Source organism: Podarcis gaigeae (assembly GCF_964106915.1).
Source record: "Podarcis gaigeae genome assembly, chromosome: 4".
Taxonomy (NCBI): domain Eukaryota; kingdom Metazoa; phylum Chordata; class Lepidosauria; order Squamata; family Lacertidae; genus Podarcis; species Podarcis gaigeae.
Genome location: NC_139677.1, coordinates 38367664 through 38381281, shown reverse-complemented (window position 1 = coordinate 38381281; position 13618 = coordinate 38367664). Strand labels below are relative to the sequence as shown.

At 38.4% G+C, this 13618-nt stretch overlaps 1 protein-coding gene and 1 long non-coding RNA gene across 9 annotated transcripts in view; both read left to right on the top strand.

The window, feature by feature from the left end:
- LOC310842603 overlaps positions 1-13618 on the top strand; it is an 852366-nt gene that overhangs the window by 293766 nt on the left and 544982 nt on the right. The gene's annotated exons all lie outside the window — the stretch shown is intronic.
- NLGN4X (neuroligin 4 X-linked) overlaps positions 1-13618 on the top strand; it is a 156165-nt gene that overhangs the window by 62772 nt on the left and 79775 nt on the right. For 5 of the 8 annotated variants that reach the window (XM_083734258.1, XM_083734257.1, XM_083734254.1 and 2 more), the window contains 2 exons: positions 9131-9190; positions 12674-12826. The exons of 1 other annotated variant lie outside the window; for it this stretch is intronic. In XM_083734258.1, coding sequence (XP_083590384.1) covers positions 9131-9190; positions 12674-12826 — 213 coding nt within the window. The remainder of the gene's footprint in view (positions 1-9130; positions 9191-12673; positions 12827-13618) is intronic. 2 more of the 8 variants (XM_083734259.1, XM_083734260.1) reach the window with 1 other exon arrangement.

Below are 13618 nucleotides of genomic sequence, written 5' to 3'. Positions count from 1 at the left end.
ATAGGGAGATGGAAAAATGACAGCTGAGAAAGAAGGAAGAAGAAGAAGAAAAATGCACTTTGATGTAAGGCATTTGCACAGAGCAAGGAATTATTGATATTTCTTTTCTTCTGATCCTAGCTATACCTTTCCTTTAAATGCAAGCCCCATTTATACCACATGCAGTGCAAGCAAGCAGGCAAGCACTTCCAGAATTTTAACAAGTGGATATAAATTAATATTGTCACACCAGTGGAAGGAAAAAAATGGAATGGAGAGCACTTGCAGCTTAGACTGATCATACAAATATTGATGGAACATAAAACCAAAAGAATGTGTTTAGTTTTACAGCCATGGTGGTACAAATATTTTTTATTGCAGGCTGATATTATTAATTTGTATGGTGAAGGAAAGGTGGGATAAATGCAGTAAATCAATGAATTGGCTTTAAAAAGATTTTTTTGCAGCGCTTCCCATTTTCTTTTGATCACACATTTCTGCTTAACTTCATAACTCCCCTCTCTATTATTCCTTCTTGCAAAACCCCATCTCTACTGTGCCGCTAGCATGAATTCCTGATTTCACTTGTCCTTTAAGTTACCTAGCTCAGTGCATAGAACATTTCATGGTCATCTAGAGTGGCTATGTTCTCTGTTAAAAATATTATTGATAGCATCTTACTATGTCACATACAGCTGAATTACTCTCAATTGCTTGAGCAATGATGGCCACCTTTGAGAGTCTGCTTAAGTTGAAGGCGATGTCAAGGAGACAGAAACATTGTTCTTCATTCTGAGGCACTTATGAAGTAGCATTTAGTTATATATCTGTTCAGCTGAAGAGAGGTGTGGCTAGAATAAAATACTATGCCCATCTCAGCAGTGCTTATATCAGGGTTCAGGCACAATTATGCAGCATGTCTGATGTATACAGTCCAAGCGTGCTGGAATTCTAAGCCCAACAAGGTTCTAAGCCATCTATTGGGCTGATGGAGATGATTATGAAGTCAGGGTGCGCCATGCATTTTGCATAGCTGGTTTCCTAACATTTGGCACAGGCCAGCCATAGACAATAGGCTCCTGCTTTTCTAGATTCATCAGGGCACATTTTGAGGGCTAAAGAATGAAACTGGACTTTCTGCAAGTAATTTTAATGTCAGGACCCTGCAATTGCTCTAAAGGCTTTCATTCCCTTCCCTCATGCATTTCCTTCTGCAGCAAAATTTTGTGAACCATCTTCTAATGCTTGTCCCATCTTATGATTTAAAGCAAATCATAAATAGAATATTAGTGGGCATCCTGACCATAGTTAAAAATGTAAAGGGAAGGGAATGGATATTCATGTTAGACAGATGAAGGAAAGTAATGGAGTACCTGCTTCCCATATTTTCAATATGATTGACTGCAGCTGCATTGGGTTCTTACAGAACTGCTAGACATTTGATTAAGACACAACATCCTTTTGGCACTTAATGCGTGTGTATTTATTTTTACTGATGACTTATGCATTGATTATTTAATTCATTCTAATGACATTAAAAAAACCCAAAAAACTTTAAAATCTGCAATTTTCTGCTTCTTTTCCACTAGTAGTTCCACTGAGATAAATAGAACTGTGAAAAGAGAGGGAGGGGGGACTTGATTCAAGAATGAATTCCCTAGGGAACGTTCATTATTCCATCTTTCCAGTGAAATTGCTTTATGCCATTCTGTGACGATAACAAATGAATATGCAATATTGGAGTGGTGGTGTATATGAATACACAAGTAGCCATTTGCAATAATGAATCCCTCTGGTGCTCTTGCTATTTTTAAGGTGCACTTTAATACTTCTGAATAAATTCCTTCGTTTTAATGTTCCAAACATCATGACAGATTGTAGCAGAACTTTTCCAAGGTGCCATGCCCAAGCAATTAGCAATGGTCTCTACAGAGAGTCTCCACAGCATGGCGGCAGTTCACACAAACCTGCAATCCCCCTGGTAGCTCCACATACTTCTGAGAATCTTTAGTAGGAAACTGTCAGCTATTGTGACCTTGCTGAATTTGCTTTTTTTCAAAATAGTTGTGTCTATTTTTGACTCCATTTGGGGTACTTTGGAAAAATATGTGTCTCAGAGTGCATTCTTGGCATTAGTAATAATCAGTTGATGCATATGCTAAAAGACTACATATGAAAACCTTGCCTAATGTAACACTTTATTTGCAAGGGTTGTGTCAAACTGATTACAAGATACACGGGGCTTGTGGAAGTGAATTTCTATAGGATTTGTGGGATTCCTTCTTTGATATGGACAACACACTCATACTGCCTGACTGGCCAATTTTGATCCTACCAATGTATTTGATTCTTCTTTCCAATTTAGACCTTTATAATATAGAATCCCCCATTTTAGTTTATTCCTAATTGTTATATTCCTAATTGTTATATTGGCCTAGACTGTGTACATAGCCATATTTTTAGAAGTCACATCTACACACCTTTTCATCTTATTAAAAGTATGCCTTACACAGTGGGAAAGGCCATCTTCAAGTGGGTTTGGGAAAGCTATTGTTCATACTTGAACAAGTTACATCATTGGAATCATACATAATGTTCAGCTCAATGATAAAGTCAATTCAAATTGAGAAAAATACCCTTAAAATACCCTTAAAGTGGTGGTTCCAAAACATTTGTATTCCTTTATTTAATTTCATTTCCCTCCATCTTTCTTCCAAGGAAATTGGTGTATATGATTCCATTTTTTAAAAAATTCTCATATCAATCTTGTGATGTAGGTTAGGCTGAGAGTAACTCCAGTGTTGCTGAGAAAGTGGTGAGATCCTTCTGAGCTAACAGTGGGATCAGGATTGGAGGCACTGAATCACAATGGCTCTGATCCTATCTCCAGGGTCATTTTCACATAATAGCACTGGGTGATTGTCTTTTAGTCACCTGGCTAAAAGCTGTGCTGTGAAGTGCCACAGTGTACTATCTTAACCCCAGTGCTGTTCAACATCTATAGGAAGTAATGGGAGCATTCATTATCATATCTGTGGCATGGTGTCATCTGTGCAATGATGATATCCAGTTCTACTTCTGTAACCTCTGAATCAGGAGAGGCAATGCAAACCCTTGCCTGGTGGTTGAACTCTGTGGTGGGCTAGATGAGAGTCAATAAACCAACTCTGAATTTTGGCAACATGAAAGCACTGTGGGGAACATTTCGCAAATCCAGATAATTGGTGAATTGCCTAATTTGGATAGGGCAAAAGAAGAGGTTTGTAGTCTGTGGGCTCCTGGGTCCATCGTTATCATTAGAAGCCCAGGTGACATCAATGGCTAGGAGTTCCTTCTACCAGCTTGGGCTGCTAAGACAGCTACAGTCATCTCAGGACCAGGATAGCATGACCACTGTTGCCCATGTGTTTGGTAACCTTCAGGCTCTATGTGCTCTATAGGGCTGTCCTTGAGATTGGTCTAGAAGCTGTAGCTGGTATAAAATGTAACAACTCAACTACCCATTGAAGTGGAATATTGCAAAAATGTTACGGCACTGCTAAGTTTAAGGTGCTGGTTTGGGGACCCAACCGATCACTGTAGGCGAGGGCCTTCTGTGTGGATACCAGCTTATCAGGAGGTCTGTGCCACACAAAGTAGGAATTGGCCATTTAGTGTGGCACCTACCCTTTGGAGTTCCCCCTTCTTGAACATTAGACAGGAGTTGTCTCTGTGGTCTTTTTTGTGCCTACTGAAGATTTGTCATTCAATAAGCCTTTTAAGTTGAGATCTTTCCCAGTCTGTATCTGTAGTGGGGTGATTTTTGAGTGGTTTTCAATATGTCATTTTTGAATTATCACCTGTTGCTTGCCACCATGAGCTCCTTTGGGAGGAAGAACAGGGTACAAGTTAAATAAACATACAAACAAATATTCAGAACATTGGCCCATTCATCTTACTATTGCTTACACTGTTTGACAGTGGCTCTTAAGGGTTTCAGTTGGTAGTTTCTCCCAGCCCAACTTGGAGATTTCAAGTCCCTTCTGCATGTAAATCAGACGATCTTCCAGTGAACCACAGCTGTAGTCTTGTTAGAACTCTACAACTAACAACATAAATTTTGGTAAAAGAGTGTTTTTGTACATCTATTCTTCTCAGTAACACAACAATTTGAGATTTGAGATTCACTAAGAATGTAATTAAACTATGTTCTCAGAATGACCAACTGGACATGTTGACAACAACCTAAGTATGCTATTCCTTTAACTCACTGACAAACTGCGATGTGTGCATTGCATTGCGACGGGTTACATCACTGGTCATGACATGATGTAACCCAACGCAGCATGATGTAAGCGTCGTGATACATTGGAGATTTAAAGAAACAGCAATGTTTCATATTTAAAATTTAGCTTGGGGAATTTCCTTCTGTCCTGTCTTTTTGACCTTAATGATGATCTTTTAAAATATATGCATTATTTGATTGTGTTATTAAAGGAATAATAAACAGTGAAGCATAGGAAAAATATGGTACAAAATGGTGACAAGTTTGAATGTTCCTGACTTCTACGTGTATTCTAATGGTTAGCTGACTATAAGGGCAAAAATTGGGGTATCCTGTATTAAACTGATAACTGCTTGTAGCATAATCTGGTCTGGATAGTGGCAATTATTCTTTAGGGATGGCCCAGGCTTGCAGTAGGGTGTTGGATTGTGGCAGGTTTTTATCTTAATGTGGTTTGAATTATTCACCATGCAGTTAAATATAAGTGATTGCAACTTGGTGGTGAAAAAGTACCCTAAGCATGTTATTCTATGCTTCCTTCGTACATTGAACCCAATAGGACTACTATGTATGAGATCAGACTGGAAGTGACACATCTCATCCTTTTGATCCTTGGTATGTCTATTCTGATATATTAAAAGTGACCTGAACTCACTTAGATAAGGTATTTCACTTCTTAATTAACTTTGGAGTAGCCTCTTGAGTCTAGACTTTTAGCTGCACTACTTTTGCCCTTCTTCTTTATTCTGGGTTATACAGTTTTTCTGTCTTCCTTCTATGGCCCGTTTAAATATTCTCCATGCTGTGTCTAGAATGATTTTTCACTGCAGATTGTGTTTATGGAAGAGAGACTCAAAATAAGATAAGTGGAATCCACAGGGAGAAATTGCAGCAGTTAACATAAAAACTAATCAGATCATGACAAGAGGATTATGGACAGAAGAGTGTGTTTTAAATAGTCAAGGAGAAACCTGCAATATTGGCTTGTAGACTGGATGTTGAGCATAATGAACTGAGCACAACAGTGAAATTATAAACCTAGGAGCCTGAGCAAAGAGGGAATACCTAAGATTTTCAAACTGATGAAAATTAATTACCCTCGGGTATAGGTAAATGGAAGATTTTCTTTCTTTGCGGTCTAAAAAGACACATTACTGTGAAATTTTGTGGTACAATTATTTAATACTTCCCATTTCTGGACCTTGCTTTGCAAAGGATTGCACAGATTAATATTACTATGAACTAGTCTTTACAGCAGCCTTTGTTAGTTTGGTGCCCTCCAAATGTTTTGAACTACAACTCCTCACTAGTCCCAGCCGGCACAGCCCCAGTTTTATACAATGTACCCTGCCAAATCCATAAGTCATTTTCATGAGCAAAGCTACTGGAAAAAAGTGCTGAAGTAGTTACTGCTAGACTCATCAATAGCAGATTACTGTGGACCACAGGGGATCCTGACACAAGGTGGAAAACCCTGGGGTGATGTAAGTGAAAATATTAAAGAGGAGGAGGTTGAGGTAATGAAAATAAGACACTCAAAAGAACCTGGAAACAAAGGCAGGAAGAAAGTAAAGGGAACACATAAGAACAAAGAACCATTCTGAACTTTGCTGAAGTGTAGTGAGAAAAAGGAGATAAAAACCAAAGGAGTGAGATATGTATTAAATTATGGGAGAATAGGGAAATGAATAGTGGCTGACAACTAGCAGTTAGTTAGGGATAGACTATTCCAGGTCAATAGAACTCTTCCGGATGTGTGCACTCATAAGTCTGTTCTGTCTTCTTTCTCTATAAAGCCACATGAAAATTCACATTCAAATCATATTTTCTAACATATATTTTGCTCAAAACGTGCATTTTGAAATGTATTTTGAGAGCTTTCTGGAGGAGACTTGCATCAAGGTTCAGGATCCGTGGAAGCCAACAGTGCTATCTGAACCATGTCTACTTAGAAGTAAGTCCTGCTGAAATCAACGGGGCTTACACGCATGGGAATAATGTTAGGATTATACCTAGAATTCTGCTCAGCATATTTGTCCAGAAGGTATGCATCAGATCAGTTCATATTAGAGGCCACATCAAATTCTGAGGGACTAAAAATGGGATGATGTTTATGAAGAAGAAAGCCAAATTATATTTTGATCATATTACAGATTTTTGCATACAGAAAAGTCAATGTACGTAGCTTGGGGTGGGGTATCAAAGTACACTTAAGTAAGTGGGAACACAAAAACAGAAACTTTGTCTACCAATACTGTATGGAAACAAAAATGACAAAAGCTCAGTTGTGATGGGCTTCAAGGGCTGGCCAGTACTTTGCCCACACTTTGCCATTTCAGTAGGACCCAATCCACACTACTATGTACCAGCCAGGAATGCATTTTTAAACAAAAAATATATTCAGTAGGTTCCAAACCATAATGATGTTAGCCACCTGCATAATGTCAGCTGGTAATGGAGCCCAAAGGGCTGGAGCTGCAGCAGTAAAAGTCTGGTTTCTGGTACAAACTGAGCATACCTCTAGGGCATGTGGTATTCTCAACAGCCCCATCTGAGCAGCACAGTTGCCAGACAGGGATGCAGGTTCCTCCACTAATCTGAGTTAACACCAAAACACAAATGGGAAGTAGAACTGCACAAAGTAGCCCTTGCCTGTGGTATCTGTGCATAGAATGGAAACATCTGAAAAGCATAGAGCAGCTTGGGCATGTGCAGCCTTCCATGCAACCTGGAATCCCAATTACTCAGGTGTCCAGATGACAAACAAGGCTGAACATGTGAAGGCTTCACCCCATTTTAGCCATTCACATTCTATGTGAATGGGCTGGTTGCGGCCTTGCTGCCTACTTGCAAGTTGGTATTAACCATGAGCAGTATCCCTGGATATGGCTAAAAGTCTTCATATGAATACAGATCATCATACTGTAAAATAAATGCAACAGAGAGCCTGGAAATGTTTCTTGTGGTGTGTATATAAGCTGCACAGGGAGAACCATGTTGTGTTAAAAGTCAGATGAAGTGACATCTACTCTCTTCATCTCCATTTACCGTGCTTATTGCCTTTGTTGGTGTGATTTACTAGGGAACATCCTTCCACAGTCAGAAAAGCAGACAGGTCCCGGGGTCATATGCAAACTTCCAGGACTCTCTATGTGGCCCTTGGCGCTTTCCCCAGGTGACACACCTTCTCAGCTCTGCTTTGTGCCTCAAGTGTTTCTGCCTGGCTGAAATGTTTCCTTGAGTTTGGATAATTTCTCTTTGTTGCTCGGATGTAGAGAGGTATATGAGAGCATGTATAGAAACTAGCCTAGTGTATAAAGGTAAAAATTGCATTTATTGCCCATTTGTGGTCTCTGGCCTCCATATGCCATTGGCTTATGGATCCTGGAAAATTGTCCAGTTGGAAAATATTGTCTGCTCCTAATGTACGGTAAACTAAACATCCTTTGGATTTGTGGCCCTGATGTTTTACCTCATTAGCTTTCATGGTACCATCTGGTTCAACCCATGTCAACACAACTTTTTTGGCTGCGCTCTCTCTCTCTCTCTCTCTCTCTCTCTCTCTCTCTCTCTCTCTGTGTATCCCACTAAATAAGAAAACTCAACATGGCAAAATTATACGCAACAGAAGGGGGAGCTTTATAAAGAATGAATAATGTCACTCATAGTTTAGAGAAATGTCACACCAAGCTTATATGAATCAATTTTTCCCACATGCACAGAACACCATCTGTGCGAGGGATTGTACATACTGTACTACTCTCTTCCCCTGTGGCTCCCCTCATAGTCACTCAAGACTTGAAATGGATTTTCCCCAAAGATCTTAGCCCTACGAGAGTTCCTGCATGTTATGTCTCAATATATCCAGATCTATGGGGAATTCTTGATAATAAATAAGAGCTGTAATACTGTTTCTTACTTCTGTTTTGCTCTCATGGTAAGTAAAATGTTGTGTATAACTATGGCAGGTATAATGTGCCTGGAAGTGAATGTGTAATCCACACATAGGCCTGAATCTTTCACACTCAGATGATTCTCAGTTAAAAATTAGATGTTTTAAGTTCATTGTTGCTGATGGTGGAAATGTGTATTCAGTGAAACAAATATCCTGACTTCTCTGTGTTGCGTAATATTTTCCATGTGTGTTATGTGTGTTAATTATTTTGTTTATATTAATAATAATTACATTAAATTCATTTCAAATATTACAGTGATTTTTGTCAGAAGATGAGCTACGTTTGGCATGTCCAAGATGTTGGGTATGCCCAGTAGGATTTTTGACTTTTCCACTCTGAACAGCAACAGACCCAAATTTCTATTTGCCATGTCACAAAAGTGTATACCTCTCCTTGGTGTACAGAATAGTTGTGTAGTTCTTTGGATCCAAACCATAATGACTTGGGAACAGAGACAAGGGCACAACTTAGGCAGGCATCTGAAACAGAATTTCATATTCATTTTTCACCACTTATCCCCAATCTTTTAAAATCTTTGCTAATTAAAAGTCTTATTTGATGAATATTGTACTAAGATAGTGCACTGAAAATTGGACTGTCAACTGAATTACAAAGAATTCATGTATACAGAATGTATTTTTTTCTTATCAATTTTGAATGCAAAATAGGCAATCATTTTAAATAAAATTAATTGCATTGTCACAACATTTGATTTTTTCCTACCAGTTTTTTTCTGATTTGTTGTCTTTAGCATTTATGTTAGTGTGCAATTTGCATCCTTTTTTTCAGATTCAAATTTTGACTTTTTGTGTTCCTTTTTTTTCTTTTTTTCCACTTTTTGGATAGTTTTTTTTTTCCTTTAAATTTTTGGGAACCTGCTGTTTTTGAATTCTCTTTTTTCCCTTTATTCTCCTGCTCACTCTGATCCCAGGAGCCAACACAAAGAAAAGCGCAGATGATATAACCAGTAATGATCGTGGGGAAGACGAAGGTATTTTTTGTTTTTGTTTTCCCAAAAACTGAAACGTGATATGCATGAACATTAACTTTCCCCCTCCTTTATTTAATCACACACATTTCAGTGTGCTGCTTTATTTTCTTCTTATCTGGAATCAACTTTCCTTTCCGCCTGTTTTTTTCTTCTTCCAAAATTAAGACACAAATTAGCATTTAGATGACTGCAGTTCCCCTTTGAGATAAGTGTACAGGTTATCTGTAAATATGTGTGAAGTGAGTAACATAAATATTATTTACAACCAAAAATGCTTCCTTATTCCCAGTCCGAATTTTTGCCTAGGAAAAGGGGAAAAATATGGAATTGAAACCTTGCATGTGTATCTTTTCCTTTATCCTTTTTAGTACATTTTGTAAATTCACCTTCACCTTATCTCCCTTTTTCTCTTCCCCGTATAGTGGATGCAATTACTTTGTCTCCAGTTTCAGTCCCTGCTCCCCTGATATTTCAAAGGAAACTGTTTAATTTCTTTTATTCTTTAAAGCTTTCTTCCTTTGCATGTATCCGGGACAACGTTAACACTACCATTTACTCCCATATTGCTCCCAGGAATATGGTTTGTGTGTTTATATATTATATATAGCACACTAGTGATGCCCATCCTTTTGGGATGTCCATCACTTCCATGTTATTGTAAACATGCACGGAAGCATAATCATGTGGGTATATGTTTTATATATTTATATATATATATATATATAAAGTCTGTGTCATGGATACAACTACTTAGGTTGTAGCAACTGCATTATTCTAGTAGGTGTAAAGGAAGCCTAACTGTGGTGGGGACTTTTTTTTTTGTGGGGTTGCAGGATTCATTTAAACCCCTGTGGATTATTGGGTGCTTGTTATGCAATGCAAGATTTTTAAAACTTTCCCCATAAGGATGGAATGGAGGCAAGTACCTTAATAATATGACATGACGATGTTTCTCTTTCTCTGTTTAATAATAAGCACATAAACTATAAGAATACACTATCAGCGTTTGGTTATATTCAGATTAATCGCAAACTCTTACGAATTTCAGAGAAAATCTTAATTCACTCTTTATTGTTCCACATTTAATAGCAGCTTTAATAACAGACCACTATGCTTTGAACCCTTTTCAGACAAAAATTACACCTAGCTTGTTTCTTAATGTTACACATCCTGACCAAGGTTTGCATAAACAGATGAATTATCTGAGTCTGCCACTTTCATGCATTCTGGATTTCAACCTCACATCCTTGGTGTCTGGTCTTTTCTTAGCTTATTTCACTTCTTTTCTGTGTTTTGGAATTTGACACTATTTAACTAGCATGGTAACATTTGCCCTTTCTGTTCCCTTCAGAAATCTTTATAGTTATGGTGCGGTCACCTCTTAATCTCCTTCTTTCTCAAGAGTTTAGAATTATGGTGGCTTTTCTGACCTTTTCAAGTACAGCTGCTGAGATCTATGCTTCCTTGTTATTGCAACTGTTCACCTTCTTTTCCACTGCTCTGCTGCTGTAATAATGCCTTTCCAAATAAAGTAATTAGACATTTAGTTCATACACAGCAAATAGATTCTGTCATGCAAGGGCTGAGCTCAGAAATTAGTTTTTCTGTAAAGTACGTCTACCCTCCCTCCCTCCCTAAGTTTGATTATTTGATTTCTATACCACTTAATATATTAAATAACATTTTCTGTTCCTCTTATGGGGGCAGATCTGAAGGAGGGCTGCCAGTTGCTGCCCCCTATGCTAGAGTCTATATCTTCCATTTATGCTAGGTAAAGGAAGGTATTATATTCCATACTGGTATCTTGAACAGCACTACAAATGTGATTCTTAGTAGAAAATGGATGCTTTATTTATCTTTCCAAGGATACGTGAAAATATACTTCTTTCTTAGTTGCAAGTCTGTCGGTTGTTAGCTAGCACATACCTAACACAGGGGCAGACCTTCGCAATATGCTGCCTTGTGCGAGGCCATTTGATGCCATCCCCACAGCCCTCACAGTGCTGGCTTGAGCTGGGCATTGAGAAGGAGATGTGAGGCTCTGACAGGTTCCTAGTGCTCTCCTCGGCTGCATGCTTGGTGCAACCACACCACAAACACTGCCCTAAATCCTCCTCTGCCTACCATGTGTTCTAGAACCAATACAGATACATTGGTGTATCAACATTTTTCTCCATCAACCTCTGGATTCAAATCAAGAAAATGTGGGAGTATAAAACACCACATACTGGTTTGATAACGAGCGGTAGATTGTGGACTAAAGGGAAATACTATTTCCCATTAACATAGAACTATTAATTGCCTGGCAATTTATTAAATAGAATATGCAACTATCAGCACCAACTAATTTAGGAGAGCTTTTCTGAAGGGTGGTTGAAAGGTACTGTGGTCCTCCGTCCTACCTCCAAATAAAGTCACTTATAGCTATATCCACCACTTTTATACATACCTTTGGTTTGCTAAATGGGGGACTCTTCTAATGGGTGAGCAAAATTGGCTGTTCCCAAGATACTACTCTTTTTTTCAGCTGACAAACTGGGGGAAAGCCATTTTGCTTCTGTTTTGGAAATCCCAGTTCAGCCCCACAGATGCTTCTAAAAGTGGTTTCAGCGGCAGGGAGGCTTCTTACAATAATGGGAGGGAAAGGTTACTTATTTTTGCATCTTTCTCCTCCTCCTTTTTCCGTGAAACATTTTGGTCTTTTTAAGTATTTTTGAAGCAAGCAACGGGATGGCAAATTGTGAATGTCATTCCTAGTGGTCCTCCGTTGATTCAATTTAATTAGTTTAGACAAAGCAGAATGCAGATATAAAACTCTTTTTGTCTCCCTAATATCTGTCAAGATATTTTGCCTGAAGATTTTCCCCACCCACTTCACATCTTACTGTGAATGATAATTTTTGGTGGGGTTAGTTTGTTGAATATGCTTCAAGAACTGCAACATTATCAGTTTCGGAAATTGAGGAAGGCAGAAAGACATGGGACAGTGCTGCTATTTATGTTAATAAACCTATTAAAAGTTTGCTATTTTAAAATAATGTTTATGTTATAAACCACCTCATAATGACACTTTCTGTACATTACTTACTTCAACTTATGAATTTTGCATGTGAGATTCCTACATTAACTTGAGGCCTAGTATTGTGTGATACATATTCCAAAAGCAACACAGCTCTGTTTCAAGTTGTGATCCAGGTGAGACTCAGCAGATATAGTTCCCCGCCTCCACCACCATTACAGTTGTGCAATGAGAGATGCTGTCACCTATGGTACTTTTGGCCCTTTCCGGGCTTATCTACAAGCCCTATCTCCTTTTTTATTCTGGTCCTAACTGAAGATAAGCAGACTAGTAGAGAAGAAAAATAGATGAAGTGAGAAAATATGCAAAAATTATTGACACTTTGCGGGGGCGGGGATAGGCAACAGTTTTCCTTTAATACTTGTATTACTTTCTTGTGTTTTCCTTACTTGTGTTCTTTTCAGACATACATGATCAGAACAGCAAGAAGCCAGTGATGGTCTACATCCATGGTGGATCATATATGGAAGGTACAGGGAATATTGTTGACGGGAGCATACTGGCCAGCTATGGAAATGTCATTGTTGTAACCATCAACTACAGGCTAGGGGTTCTAGGTAAGTTCCCCCCTTTTTTCTTTCTTAAATCAATGAGCGATAACAGTTCTTCAGAGCCATTTCTGATTTATTTCTCTTAAACCATTTAATGGTTGATAGATTCTATATGCTGGTTCATGCTGGAAAATCCCAGTGGGTGTAATGGAAAGATACCCTCCTCCATGCAGTGCTTTCAGAATCTGTGGTTCTAATTTGATGGATGCATTTTATAATGAACTATGCCTATTAGTCTCTTCCATCTTCTGGGAAAGAGCACTGAGGCAAAGCTTTGTATAATCAATTCGATTTCCTTTTAGTCAACTCTTGCCACATTGGTTATTGCTTGTGTTGCTGCGTGAGATTTTTCAGATAACATATATTAGATTGGAGAAACTGAATTATATTGGTAGGCGATGTTTTTTTCTAGAATGTAACCACTTCTGCTGTTGCCTAAATCACTGGCTGGGTCATGATGGTATGAATTCAAGGCGGCCAAGATAAGTTTTCTTTGTGACTCAGTGACTTCCTTGCCTTGGGCTAATAACTCTTACAAACACACTCTTATAACAACCTTCCTTGCCAATAATGAGCTGGTAACAACAAACAATGAAACTACATTTGAATATAAAATATTAAATTTGCCAACATATTAGCAGATACATGTGGATTTTGTTTTGTAACGATTTGCTGGGTGGTGAGGAATGCAAACTGTGGCTACTATTCGTTTCAAAATCTCATGCTATATAAAGAATGAGTCACCTGAAGGTTGCCATTATTTTCTCACTGGCACTTGACTGAATTATGCCTGCTTTT